The sequence below is a fragment of the Caloenas nicobarica genome, chromosome 25 (assembly GCF_036013445.1).
Source record: "Caloenas nicobarica isolate bCalNic1 chromosome 25, bCalNic1.hap1, whole genome shotgun sequence".
In the NCBI taxonomy this organism is placed as follows: Eukaryota; Metazoa; Chordata; class Aves; order Columbiformes; family Columbidae; genus Caloenas; species Caloenas nicobarica.
The window spans coordinates 4,498,088-4,512,741 of NC_088269.1; the positions used below are offsets into that span (position 1 = coordinate 4,498,088).

Below are 14,654 nucleotides of genomic sequence, written 5' to 3' on the forward strand. Positions count from 1 at the left end.
GCGGGGGGGCAGCACATGGGGAGCCGTGTCCGGGCCAGAGCATCCCTGGCGACAGGGAGAGCCCGTCTGGGGACCGACCCGCCTTCCCCTGCTCCCCCCAACCCCCGGGGGCCGGGGGTGGCGCCTGGGCCGGCGGCGGCAGGAGGGTCAGAGCCGGGGAGCGGGTCCCGGAGCGCACACACCCCCCCCGGCCCTGGAAGATGCTGCCCACCCCCTTCTCGGTGAAGGACATCCTCAACCTGGGACCCCCCGCCGCCCCCGGCCCCCGCAGCCCCGGCGGGGAGGACGAGCCGCCGCCACCGCGTAAGTGACCCGCGGAACCGGGGGAGGCAACGGAGCGCCCCCGCGGAGCCGCTTGCGTTCCCCCGGGCTGGAAAAGCCAGGGGAGCAGAGCCGCCCGTTGCATTCCCGCACCCTCCATCATCCCCGCACCCTCCAACATCCCCGCACCCTCCAACATCCCCGCACCCTCCAACATCCCCGCACCCTCCATCCCGCCGGAGCCGATGGTCTCCGCTGCGGGTCATGGCAAATTTCCTCCTTTTCCTCCCCATTTTTGCCCAGGGTTTGTTTTTTTGGGGTTGTTTGGGGCATTTTCCGGCAGCCGCGCATCCCGCTCCGTGCGCCCCGGCTGTCCCCGGGGAAACCAAGCGGCCCCGGGGTTGGGGAGAGGGTGGGTATAACTGGTTTTTCTTCTCCCGAAAGGCACAAATCGCCACCGTTTTCGATGGCACAAACTCCCGTTTCGATGCTCCGTAAGTTGTCCCCGCTGGGGGACACGATGCGGAGCCGGCGGCGGGGATGCGGCTCCGGAGCCGCCGCCGCGGGGAGATCGGACGGGTCCCCTGTTCCCCGCGGTTAAAATCCCGCAAAAAGTTTCCTTTGCTCCCTGCCCACTTCACACCCCAGACGGAGCCCCCAGCACCCCATTTCCCCGCAGCCTCCCCTCGAAATTCCCTGAGCTCTTGCTGTGGCTGTCAGGTACCCGAGTGCATCCCGCTTGCGACACAAAACCCCAGCAAATTAAAAAAAACCAACCAAACAAAACTACTTTCCATCTTCTCACGGATCTAAATATTTTTCTCGAATTCCCATTAAACGTCACAGGAAAGTTAATATTAAATTTATCAACTATCAACCCTCTGTTTTTTTCCCAAGGGGCCCCATTCCCAACTCAATCCCTCCTTCCAAAAAGCATCCTCACTGGGAACAGCACTGGGCTCGGCTCTCACTTTGCTTTGGGTTTTTCTTGCTGCAGGAAAACGTTTGCTCACCCACCCTTTTGAGGCAGACGAGAGGAAAGCCAACCCCTGCCACCATCCCAAGCAGCGACAGCAGAGAAAACCCCGCGTTTTGTTCTCCCAAGCTCAGGTGTTCGAACTGGAGCGGCGATTTAAGCAGCAGAAATACCTCTCCGCTCCGGAACGGGAGCACCTCGCCAACGTGCTCAAGCTCACCTCCACGCAGGTGAAAATCTGGTTCCAAAACAGGAGGTACAAGTGCAAGAGGCAGCGGCAGGATAAATCCCTGGAGCTGGCTGCCCACCCGCTGCCCCCGCGGAGGGTGGCGGTGCCGGTGCTGGTCCGGGACGGCAAACCCTGTCTTGGGGGCTCGCAGCCTTATCCAGCCTTGTACAGCATCACCAACAGCCCTTACTCCTATAGCTCCTACTACAGCACCTATAGCAGCAGCCCGTATGGTGCTGGCTATGGGGGGGGCTATGCCGGGGTGCCCCCCAGTGCCACCGTGGGCAGCCCCACCATGCACGGGAGCTTCAGCATGGCCGGCGCTGCTCGGCACCAGCCCGCGTGTCTGCAAATCGCCGCGCAAACGGGGATCAGGGCTTGGTAGGTGGAGGTGAGGACCGAGGAAAACACCGAGGAAAAGTCCCCCCTCCATTCCAGAGCCTCATGGGAACACAAGCCAAACCCAGAGGGTTCCTGCCACCCCGGACAGTGGGACAACTCCAGCACGTCTGTCCCCTCCGCCCGTGCGGTCACATCTCCGCAAAGGCAGGTCAGGAGAGAGGGGGACGCTGCTGCTGTAGTGCTGCGACTTTGGGGACGCAGTGACCGAGGGCATTTATTTATTTCAACACAACTATTTTGGAGCCTGGCCCTTCCCGCTCCCGCAGAGGATTTGCTCCTCCAGGACGCCAGTGTGTGGCCATCAGGAGGGTACAAATACTGGTTTTCTTCCTAAGGAAAACAGGGTCTGTGCACGTCACTGTGCATTCGCTTTTTTATGAACAGTATTTAATGCTTTGAGTTCCTCTAATCTTTTTGAGATACACTTCTGGTTTATATTTCTTAATATCTCCCAGCACAGGTGTTCATTTCTTTATTATTATTATTTGCAAATAAAAACCAAATTGGTGAAATTGTGTGTTTTTACTCTCTCACCATTCCTTAGACCGATGCAATCATGGGGCTGCCCACGGCCCCCAGTGCAGACTTTACTTGTACAGGGGAGGGGGAAAAACACACAAAGATCAATGATTGCTGCAAAATGTTGGTTTAACAGAGATCTTTCCACTATGATGCATAGATATCCTGGTGATGGAACTGGACGGCATCCTGCACACAGCTCCCACTGCACAGGACGGGGAAAATCTCCTCTCGCAACCCCCGGGGTGCGGCCCCCTCCTTTCCTCCTTTCCTGACAGCTTCTTATCCTCCCAGCCTTTGGCGAAAAGAGACTTGCAGAAGGCAATTAAGCTTTTATCTCTAATCCCACTCAGCCCCATCACTCCGGTGCTCACTCGCTTCCCAAATGCGACATCCCTGACACTCAAACCAGAAAAACTCTCTCGGTGAGATAGTGCTGGCCGCCGTCCCGCTGCTCTGGGGCTTTGCAGCCCCATCGAGGTCCTGGAAAGTTCTGGGTAAGGTGACAGATGCACTGGGTGCTGCCCCTTCTCCTTCCCTTCATCCATCCACACTCACCTGGGGATTTCTCCCAAAATCAGCTTCGGAGCAGCCAGGGGACTCCACAGAGTCCTCGCACTGGGAAATGCTGCAAACAGAAGCATCCCCAACACATGGGTTCACCTGCAAGTCCTAACAACACTGAGCACTTTGCTTTTGAGTTTCAGCAATAAAATTAGGCAAATCACATGGAACGCCCCGCTTTGGGCACCCTTCTCTCACCATAAAAAGCTCAGGGGGTGATTTACCAGGAAAGGAGCAACAGGGGGGCAAAGGAGGATGCTGAGGTTTGGCTGGGACCCCACAGACCCGTGGGGAAGGGCTTGTCTTGAGCAAGAGGGAGAAGCGAACAGCCAGAAAAACCCGCAGGAGCCAAGACACAACCGAAGGGCGTAAACTCCTGCCAGGGATCTCCAATCAGGCCCGGGAGGCTTGGCTGCCTGCCGGATAAATGCAGAGCCGGGAGGCTGGGGAGCCGGCGAGCCGCTGGGCAGGGAGAGGAAGAGGAGGATGAGTGCTGGGCTGCTGGGGGCCAGGAGGCAGAGAGCACCCAGCGGCACCCCGGCCGGGATGAACCGGAGCCCCACGGCAGCCCAGCAGCCCGGCCCCATCTCCTCCAGGCCCCGCACATCCTTCCTCATCCAGGACATCCTCTGGGATGGGGCGCAGAGGGGCGACAGCGGAGGGTTTGGCAGCTCGGAGGACGGGGAGCCGGGGGCGGCCGCCACGGAGGGCGGCCAGAGCAGCTCAGCCCTGGGGGGCCCCCCCGGGAGCCCTCGTCCCCCAGGAGCATCCCAAGCCCGAGGGACGCCCCAGGAGGCAGATGCAGGTAAGGGGGTGGAAAATCCTGATTGGTCCTGGGGGATGGATCGGTAACATCTAAGCTTGGCTCGACCAAGGGGCAGGATCTAGACCTCGAGCACCCCAGAGCCAGCTAACCCATGCTTTAAATACCAGGGAGTATCTGTGCTCCAGCACTGGGAAAGTAAGAGAAATCGCAACCGCGTGCAAACCAGGCACTTCAAATAACTCAAGGGACCGAATCTGCCTAAAACTCTGTCTAAATAAAGCCTAGACAATGTGTTTCTGCGATATCCTGGGAGATAATGTTCCCTTTTAATGCAGAAGGTGCCCGGCAAGGTCACTGGGGGCTGGTGGATCAGAGCAGCAGTTTGTGCCCGTCCTCCACGCAGCCGAGCTCCTCGGTGCCCCCGGTCCGGGGATATTTAGAAAGTCCTCGTGCTGAATTTGTGCTGTTTGCAGCAAGGCTCAGCTTTCCCACATGCTCAGCCCCGATTTCACGCTGTGATTTATTAATAATCGCCCTGTTCCTCCTGATACAACGCTACCAGCATCTCTTCCTAGCATGCAACTGCTAAATTCACTGCAGGGAATAACGTTTCACTGCAGAAGCAAATCACACTCAGAAGCACATTTTTTTGACCGGTGCCTCTCGCTTTGCAGCAGCCGGGGATGCGGGAGAGGACTCAGCCTTTTTTTTGCCCAAATAGTCCTGAGCTGAGCTGCAGCAGCCAAAAAAGCAATTTTAAGCTCTCCAGCAACCAGCTCTTGCTTGCTAAGAGAGCCCTTGCAAGGGGAATTTTGTCTTTACATTTCAACTCTATTAGAATAAGTTTCTACATAAAAGCAAGTTCAGAAACAGCCACCAGGCTGATTATTACACGAATCACTAAAAGCTGTACCAAGTCTCTCAGAAAGCAGCTCGTGTAAATCAGCGCAGCTCCGGGGATTTCAGTGGCACAACCGTGATTTACACAAGGTGGGAATTAAGCCCGTTGTTTCTATCTTGAGCGTTATGTTCACATCTTAAGAAAATATACTAAGAAATGACTAAATGGAAAAAAAAAAAAAAAATGGCCTATTCCCATTCTAAGCTGGGTAATACACAAAAAGGAACTAACTGTATAAATGAATTTACTTTTCAAAGTTATAGGTGACACTTTGCAGGGAGCTCAGCACCTTTCGGGCGACCGAATGGTGCCACGAGAAATAAGTCAGAGGCAAACACTGAAATGCTGCTTTGGAGCTGCGATCCGAGTTGGGGTCTGCAGTTCTAGCTGTAAAATCAGGCCTGGAGGTTTAAAAATCTGCCCCAAAATGTCTTGGCATTGCCTTGGAGTCAGGAAAGAGAAAAGAGAATAATTTATTTTCAACGCTTTCTAACTGCAGTCTGCTTTAAGCTGCACTGATTTCCCATTTCTGAGCTATTCTCTGTCGCTTGAGGACAGAAACTTGTTTTCTTTGGGGATCAGGATTTTCCCCCACAGGAACAGGAAGATATTTCAAAGAAGTGCCTAAATAGTATGAATTCTGCTGCAAAAATCCCAAGAGCTGTTGATGCCATACTGTATATAACAGCAGTACCTTGGGGTTTCACGCAGAGCAGCGTCACAAAATATCCCTTTCTGCATTATTTAAGTCCCTTAAGTATGTTAATATTGAATGCATGCTTAGATGAATTAAGGAAGTGGGATTTAAGAAGACTTTAAGATGGCGTTTACTCCACTAAATGAAAATATTTCCACGGTAATACGAACATTTTGCTCTCCGGAAGGGAAAAAACAAGTGATTCCGGTGATTTTCGAGTGGGTAATTCTCGGTTTTTTCCTCTTGCAGATGCCACGGCGGAGAACGAAATGTCAGAGTGTGACCCGCCCCGGGCAGCCCAGTGTCCCCCCAAACCGGCCAAGCGCTCGCGGGCGGCGTTTTCCCACACCCAGGTCCTGGAACTGGAGCGCAAGTTCAGCCGCCAAAAATACCTGTCGGCCCCCGAGCGAGCCCACCTGGCCAAAAACCTGCAGCTCACCGAGACCCAGGTGAAGATCTGGTTCCAGAACAGGAGGTACAAGACTAAAAGGAAACAAGTCGCCTCCGAAATTGGCGGAACGGACACGGATGCGGCCGGGCAGAAAGCGGCCGAGCTGCCCCGAGCATCCCTGATGGCGCTGCGGGGCGGCTGGCAGTACCTGCCCTGCCTCTACTACCTGAGCGGCTGGAGCCCCTCCGGGTGGTAACCGACTCTTTTTTAAGCAGAAATCAGCTTTTTTTCTCTTTTTTTTTTTTTTTTTTTTTTTTTAAACACTGCATTGCTCTGCGTAGTGCTAATCAGGAGAGGGACGCCCCGCTCGTAACCATCAGCATCTTCTAGTTGCTGCACAAGTTGCCACTAACAGCCAAAAAAAAAAAAAAAACCCAAAAAAAGGCCAAAAAAAAACCCTGAAGATTTTAAAAGTGCGTCATTCAGCATGCTTGATACCAATGCTTTGGGGTTGATCTGCAGCTGTAAAATATCGCAAGCTCTTTTGGGGACCAAAAGGGAGAATCCAGCCCCAGAGATGGTGACCGCCCCTTTCAAACTGCCTGTGCCCCCCTGACGCCTTTGCAAAAAGCAAACTGGTGATCCTGGGCTGGGACTGGTTTGGCCACTTGGGCCAACGAGCTGCTGTACAATCTTAAAATTTAGTTTAATTTTTTTTTTTTTTTTAAATGGCAAAAATATTTGCATTTCTGCCACTGACACCATAATGGCAAATGGTCTCAGAGGGGGCTCGGAGCTCCCCCGTGATTTCTGCAGCCTCCACCTGGGGCGACGCATTTTTGGGGAGAATTAAACCCCTTTTTTTGCCACGAGCAGCAACAACCTGAAGCGCCCGACGGCCCCGGTTTGCTGGGGTGGAGCGGTGCCAGTTCACCCCCCCAGCCACAAAACCCGGGCAACACAGACAATAGTGCAATGACAGACGGGTTTTGCATATCCGGGTGTCGACGCTGTTTGAACGTTTCCCATCTACGCTGTTTAAAATAAAAGCTGCGCAGAGTTCAAGGCTCTTCCGAAGCAGCAAAGTCCCCATTTGCAAGTGAAATCAGCCCAATTCCCATCAGGGCAGCAAGAGGATGACATCTTTACAAGTTATTTTTTAATGAGACGACAACTATTTGCACTAACAGAGTAGCAAAGTGTTGGGTTTTTTTTCTTTTAATTAATCATACTTAAAACTTTAGGTGCCACTAAGTCCGTGGGAGAAAGCGTAGAAATAAGTGAGATTTCCAAGAGAGGAAACACCTCAACTGCTGTTTCTCAGTGTAAATCAGCATTGCTCTGCTGAAACAAATGTAATCTTCTAAAACCAAAAGTAAATGGAGGGGTTTTTTTTTCCCCCTGTGAACCTCCAGAAATGTTTCTGCGGTGCCTGTTCTTTCTGCAAGAGAATTAAAAATCACAGCGGTCCTATTCCCTCCTGCAGCAGGGAAATACAGACTATTAGAAAATGTTGAGGAACTGCTTAGATCTGAGCTTTTCAACAAGATTATTTGGGAAGTGATCTCCATCTTTTGCATCACCCATGGATCTTGCAAACCCACGGACTTTGCAAAGATGAAGCTGCTCAGTACGCGGATGAGGAAAATCTCATGGGAAGGGAGAGAAGAACACGCCAACTCAACCCCTTTGCTGCAGATATTTAGTTTTTCTTGCTATCAGGGCTGTTTGCCCGATTTGGAGGACACCCGGTTGCTTTTTAATTGGCTGAAAGTAACCGCTAATATCTCGAGACAACATTTTTCTCCCATCCCCTGCTCCCAGCTGCTGCGGATCCCTCAGCCCATTCTTTCGGCCAGAAGGACATCTCCTCTCTGCTGTTGCAATATGTTTCAAACCCAGCCCAGCTGCTTATCCACTTTGAATTTTGCTTATCCACTGCTTGAAACAAAAAAAAAAAACCCCAAAATAATAATCAAAATAAATATAAAAAGCCCTGATGGCCTCGAATCCAAGCCCCCGCATCCCTCCCGATGGCATCTCTGCGGGGAGGATGTTGTGCCAAGATCCCTCGAGATGCTGCTCAAATCAAAGCAGAGACGCTATATTTGCACTAAATACACTGGATTAGCAGCTCTGATCATCCCTCCATGAAAATCGTGTTGTGTCCTTTGCACAGACAGCAGAAAAGCAACAGGGGTGGGCATGTTATGCTGGGAAGGACTGAATTGGGTTGGGAAAATTAGATATAAACCGAAAATTAGACATAAACTGAATGTCTTGGATGCTTCTTTGGGAAAATGTTTGTGTTGTAGCTATTTTTTTTCCTGGTATGGCTTATTAACCAGTAAAATATCCTTCTTGTTGCTCCAACACCCAGCTGCTCATACTTAACTTTGCTGGTAGAGAGCAAGTCCAGCGCAAACAGTTGCTATTTTTGTACATATTTTTTGATACTATTTTATCTGATGCACATTGTCCTTTGGAATAAAGGGTGCAGAGTCTTTATTAAAAACGAGCTGCCTCTGTGGGGTTTTTTTGCCATGGATTTGGATTTTCTTTTAATCCCTGTTTCTGCCACAAAATGACCACAGGTGTCCCACCAGCACATGAAAAACTGCTGCAGACGCAGCACTCGGGTGAGTTTTGTGCAATGAACTGTCACAAGCACCGGCTCACAAGGTGGTAAAATCATCATTCAGCACCATTTCTAGGTGCTCACACCAAACACTGTTCCATCGCCCATCCAGCCAGGTCCAGGGTACCCCTGAGCATCCTCTAATCCCATTTACTGTCCCATGAGCGTGAAACAGGTGGCTGTTTCCCAAAAGTAAGACCTTAAATACTGAAGTATTTTCTTTCTCACGCCCAAATTACTCATAAATCCCACGATTTAAGCACAATCAAATTAAGCCGAAGCAGGTTCTGGATCCAGCCTTGGTGCCAATGGGATGCAGGGATGCAGGCAGGGATGCAGGCAGGGATGCAGGCAGGGATGCAGGCAGGGATGCAGGCAGGGATGCAGCTCTGTCCTCCCTCCTCTCCTTCCTACTCCTTTTCTCTGGAACCCCCAAGTGGTTTCTTTACTTCCACTTGTTTTTTCTCTCTCTTTTTCAAGCCCAAAGCACAAGGACAAAAAAAAGGGTTGTACCGTTTGGGTAACCAAACCGTCCCAGAGTGTTAAAGCATTAATCACAACAAGGGGAACGACACGGCAGGCTTTCCCGGTGATAAATATCTCCTTAATTAATACAGAAAAGAAAATCCCACTCTAACTATGGAGATGTGGAGTTTTAATCAGCTTTAACGAAGCAGAACTCCTGTTTGTACACAACCAGAAACAGAAAGCATCATTTAATGTCTGTCAATTAGTGTCATGCTCCGCCGCTAACGTATCCATCAAGATTAAATGGTGTCTAATGCTGACATAACATTGACACTTGTTTGTGCCAAATCATTTATTTAAAGCAAAAAAAAGAAAAAAGTCTGCCTTTGGATAATGTAACTGTTGACTAATATTTGCATGCAATAAAGCACATACTTGGCAAGGACCCGCAGGACTGGAGCCAAGAAAAATCTTCAGCTTGACCTGCACAACATTTGCAAACCAGAGGAGTGGGAACAAGTTCGCTACATGGAGCTAAACAGGGGATAGAAAATGCAAGGACACCCAAAGCGCCAGGCTGTACCAGACCAGGGTTTCCTCCCCGTTTTGGTACCCGCTTATTAGGAAGATGCTTTGGAGAGAAGCGCAGAAAACCTTTCAGCGACGAGCACCAGGATGTGGCTCTCAGGATGTGCGGATGCTTCCTAAGGAGAGAGGCGAGCTAAGCCACGAAGCACCAGGACTTAGAGCTCTTAAAAACCCCGGAGGATTTTCAATATTTACTTTTTCACTTCAATATTTATTTTTTAAATATTTCTTTCTTGTTGTGGATACTCTTGTCACCCACAGCAATGTCCCATCTCTTCCTAACCCAGCCAGAGTCCCCCAGCCCATTCCAGGGGGCTGGACCAGCTCCCTCCATCCTTCAGCCATCCTGGCATCAGTGATGCCAAAGGGGGGTCAGGGAAGCGCAGGGGCACAGTAATCAATGCAGGTTTTCAGCAGCATTGGGGAAAGAAACAGCAAACGGGGAAAGAAAAAGGAAAGGGAAAAAAAATTTAAAAACCCACAAACTTTGGAGATGTGGCAAAACACAACTTTGCAGATTGGTGTTCCCATGGGAAACTCCTTCACTGTCTCTCACAAAAATCCAAGGCACATTCCTCCTCTTTCTTCTGGTATGGTCTGGGCACCGTTTGTTAAGAAAAGCCAAAGGTGGAGAGAAACCCACAGTGAATAACCCTGGAAGCGTTTCCAATGCCGCCTGCCTGCGGTAATTTATGGCAGCCCACTCGCACAAGGGAAAGTCAAGAGATAAGACAAGTATTTTTACAGGAAAAGAAGTTCGGAGCGAAGCATATATGGGTGGGTTTTGTGTTGAAACGCTCTGGTTTTGGAAGAAAAAGGAAAGAGGGCAAAGAAAAATAATTGCTTTTGGTGTCCGAGCAGATGGGCTCATCGCTTTATCCCCCAGCCCAAAGCAGGAAAGTGATGGGGGAAAAGGGGCACCACGTGTCACCCGTTGTCACCTCGCTGTGGGCCCCCCGGGGGACAAAGGGGGACGAGGGGCACGGGAGGAGCCGCAGCACGTTGGTTTGTGCACGGGGGAGCGGGACGTTCCTGTGCTCGGAGAGCAAGGACGCGGGGGACGTTCCCACCGGGGCCGGAGCTGGGGGGGATCTCTGCACAGGCAGCGGGGGAGGATGCTCAGGGCACTCTAGCTGTTGGGTTTGCCCAATCCTATTCCTATCCAGGCTTTTTCCAACACTAGGGTTTGGGTTTTTAAGAGATATCGGCCATGCGCGGGCACCCCAGCTCTTCTTTTCATCCGGAGCCTTTTGGGGCAACCAGATTTGCAGAAAAGCGTTTTTGTGTCCCCTGGCCACGCACAGCCCCATGGAGCCCCAGCTGCCCACCCTGAGCCTCCCAGGGACTTACTCCCAACTTCTAAGACTGATTTTCCCATGCAATATGATTTTTACATCCCAAACAGTTTGCATCACCCAACCCCGGCCAGGCTGGATCGGGGCTCTCAGCACTGACAGCACAAAGAAAAAGAGAGAAACCCCCTCCCGAAGAGCCCGCGCTATTGAAATGAGTTAAAAGCTGGGATATCGGTGATTTGGCAATGCCACTCGTGGTGTTTTTCCACCGCCCAGCCCAGGCTGCGCAATGGGGTCCGGCTCGCGCCGGGAAGCCAAGGGATTAGCACAAGTCTCTCCGCAAACAGAGCTTGGGTGGGGGCACCCAGGGCTCCTCGGCACTCCCCTGACAATAAATGGCTGAGTTACACCGGGAAAACGCTCTAGCAAAGCGATTATTCACCTGCAGCCACTTTCTCATGGGGGATGGCAGCGCCCGGGCTGCCAGGTTGGAGATTTGCAGGATTTACACAGGATGGAGTAACCCTGTAGTACACCCGGGGGAACTTGCTCTGCAGAAGGATGTCCCAACACTTTACAAACATCATCCCAACGGCTGCACCGCTCACTCGGAGCCAGGGCAAAGCTCTGGGCCGGGGCCGTCGGAGGAAAATGCAGCCCAAAGGCTCCAACAAATGCCAGATGTTCCCCTGGAAATCGTGCAGATGTTTGCCCCCCCGAGCCGGGTCTGGAGCAAGCAGAACCTGGACTGCCTTTGCACCAGCTAGATAATATTAATCCTTTTTCTGGGGCGTCCGGGAGCTCAGCCAGCGCCCATTGGGTTTGTTTGCTGCTGGGTATCGTCACGTACGAGGTGGGGGACGCAGATTGCGACAATCCCAGGCAAGTTTCCACGATGAAATGGAGTTTTTTTTCCCCAAGTACCCGTGTTTCAGTCTGGATATCCATGCTGTTCCCCAGTGAGCAGCTCCCTGCATCAACCGTGCCCCCCAGAACGGTACTCCCATGTTACAGGCTTTATCATTTTGCTCCTTAAAAAAGGGGGGAATGGAAACAAAGCTGCAAGCCAGCACCAGTCCCGCACTGCACCTTCTTCCCAGAAACACGATGTATTTGATGGGATGAGCATGGAGGTACCGAATCCAGAAGGATTCGCGCCGTTTCCCGTCTTGATTCAAGAGCTCACCCTAATTAAACGAGGAGATCACCAATAAAACCAGCAGCAAAACTTCCCCGTTTTTGGAGGGTTCAGCCTCTGGGAATTATTTAGCAAATGACCAATATTTCACCCCTCCCTGCCCAGCGGCTTTTTGCATGATGTTGATGGCACAACAACCCTCCTCATCCTCTATTTGCGCTGCTGGAAGGAGGAATTACTGCAGTATTTATCTACCACGAGCTCTTTCTGCTCATCTGCTTTGCAAAGCAGCCCCGGGGCACTGATCACCGCACACTCCCTGTACCACTCGCTAAAAATCATCACAGGGGGCAAAGCTTTAAAGCAAATAAATGAATAGAAAATTCTAGATGAAGGCGATTAACGTGCTTGGAGGATTCAGTTGGCCAGCGGTTGTGTCTGGGCTGTTGCAGACCTGCAGCTCTGAGCAGTTTTTGGAGGGTTCGGTTTCCTTCAGGCAATGAAAAAACAGGCTTTTTGCCGTGCAAATCGCAGCGGGTGAAAAAGAAAACACCGAAATGATGAATATTGGGGCCTCTGCTGGCAGTAAAATAGGAAACAAGTGAAGCAAAGGTGAGGTTGCTGCACTAGGGATATATATTGCATGTGGGGTGTAGGGGATAACTCCAGGACCAAAAAGCTCATGGCCCAAAACTGGCAATATTTGGGCTGGAATTCCACCGCCTCTCTCCAGAGCCAGGGCTTGGCCACATTGCAATGCTCCAGGACCGATCTACACCCGCAGAGCCCGGCGGAAAACACTTACCTGTTCTACAAACCGAGCCCTTGTCTGTTAAAAGGAATTAAATCTTGTGGATAAATAACAAATGTTTTTATTCCCTTTGTGGACAATAGTGGCAGAGTAAGATAGCAGGTTAAGGTGTGGCCGGAAAACCTTTCACTCCGTGATCTGCATCTTGTCATCCAAGGCAAACATGCAGCTTAATGAAATTTCAAGAGGGAAAAGGTGAGATGTTTGCCTTTATGTTCATTACCCTTTAAAGCAGAAACAATATTTGAAGAGAAACAAAGAATCGGGAAAACTAGATAATAATCATATGCGGTGAACAAACACCTAGATCCTGGATTAATCAAATGACTTCAATAAAAACCCCAAATGCCGGGGGTTTGGCGGCGCAGGGGGAGCACCCACGTCCCGCGGGGCACGTAGCAGTGACACCAGCACTGTCCCTAGTGTCTCTACCAGGTCCCCCCGGGTGGCCTCCGGTGTCCCAGGGATGTACCCATCACTGCCACCGCCACCCCCGTGTCCCAGGGACCGTTTGTCCCCCGACATCCCGCTGTACTCGCAACTGATGCTCAGGATGCACCTTCCAGCCCTCGGTTGCTATTTCTCCTCCCACCCACACAAGCTTCGTTATTACAATTGTTATTCCTTTTTTTTTTTTTTTTTTCCCCCTTTTCTGTTTGTCTTGTATAATTACAGACCCTTAGGAAAAGTATCAGTTGGGAAGTTTATAATACATGCAGTAGAAGGGAATTTATTTCTTGGTACCAACCCAAGACATCAATATCTAACCAAGCCCCGAACACGGCAACGCGAACACCCGCTGCCCTGTAGATCCTTGCTGCAGGAAATCCTACAAGTTTAAGGAGTTGCTGTGTTCTGCCAGATAAATACGGTGCACTAAAAAAAAAAAAAAAAAAAAATTACCCCCAAAAGATATTTACACAATAATCTGTACCGGGTCCAAAGAAACCATCAGTGTCAATTAGAAAATCGGATGCGTTTTCAGGGCGAGATGCCACCCAGCCCGGAGGGGGACGAGGACGTTGGCGCGTCGTGGCTCTCAGCAAGTGCCACGTGCCCGCGGGTGGCACGTCCAGCGGCTCGTTCCTCCTCCCAGGGACACATCCCCAAAGCCCGGAGGTGATGGAGGAGCCGGGGTGACACCTTTGGGCTTCGCCGGGGCTCTGGGTACCCCGGGGTCCTGGGGACGGGTCCCACCCCGCTCCACTGCAGGAATTCCCCATTTCAAGCCAGGCAGATGCCAGAGGTTTAATGCAGAAAGGGAGGAGAGATAACCATCGACGGGATATTTTGCAGAGGTCCCTCAGCCTTTCCAGTAATCTCTCCATCCAGGGAAAACCATCCCCTGCTCCCCACCTTTTTCTACCGAGAAAACAGGCTCAGCCCAGACATTCCCAGCTCCGCAGCCACCCTGCACCTTCCTAACCAACAGTATCTCTTTATTTCCCTCAATAACCAGCCACATTTTCCATTATTACTTGCAGCAACAGCAGGACGCAACATAAATTAAAGCAGTTAATGCATTCAGGCAACTGTTAGGCAAGCCAAAAGCAGAGAAAACATACGAAAAGTTGGAATTACTCACCGGGTAGATGAAGGGAGAGCAGCCTGAAGTCCTCGGGGATGCTGGGGCCAAAGGGCTGCAGCCACATCTCTGCTCAGGTGAGGAAATGTCCTCCCAGGGCACCCTACAAAGGGCACAGAGTCTTTTTCTGTGTTTTTTTTTTTTACTTTTCCTAGGTGTTTTTCCTTTATTTCAGTAGGCTTAACTCAGAGCTCTGGCAGGTTTAATTGGATAATTCCCATCACCTGTGAGCGCACATCAGCTGGGCACAATAATTCCCTCCTGTGCAGAAGCATATTTGGGGCATTTCTCACTTCTTGGGGGATTATTGGGAATAAGATGGAGCTGAATGGTAGCTGTGATAAAGAGAAATGTAGGGATCCTCAATAGCCTTCATATAAACCAATATTTAGTGTTTGAGAGGCGTGCATGAAGGGTGTGACATA

The 14,654-nt window shown here is 51.1% G+C and overlaps 2 protein-coding genes across 2 annotated transcripts; both read left to right on the plus strand.

Annotated features, from left to right (window-relative positions):
• The first annotated feature begins 200 nt into the window (after nt 1–200).
• On the plus strand, nt 201–2,888 carry NKX2-6 (NK2 homeobox 6). The gene is made up of 4 exons (XM_065651643.1): nt 201–294; nt 1,253–1,847; nt 2,666–2,812; nt 2,858–2,888. The coding sequence occupies exons 1-4, from the start codon at nt 201–203 to the stop codon at nt 2,886–2,888; spliced, it is 867 nt and encodes a 288-aa protein (XP_065507715.1).
• Nucleotides 2,889–3,437: 549 nt separating this feature from the next.
• Nucleotides 3,438–5,962, plus strand: NKX3-1 (NK3 homeobox 1). Its single transcript, XM_065651829.1, has 2 exons — nt 3,438–3,756; nt 5,565–5,962. The coding sequence occupies exons 1-2, from the start codon at nt 3,438–3,440 to the stop codon at nt 5,960–5,962; spliced, it is 717 nt and encodes a 238-aa protein (XP_065507901.1).
• The last annotated feature ends 8,692 nt before the right edge of the window (nt 5,963–14,654 follow it).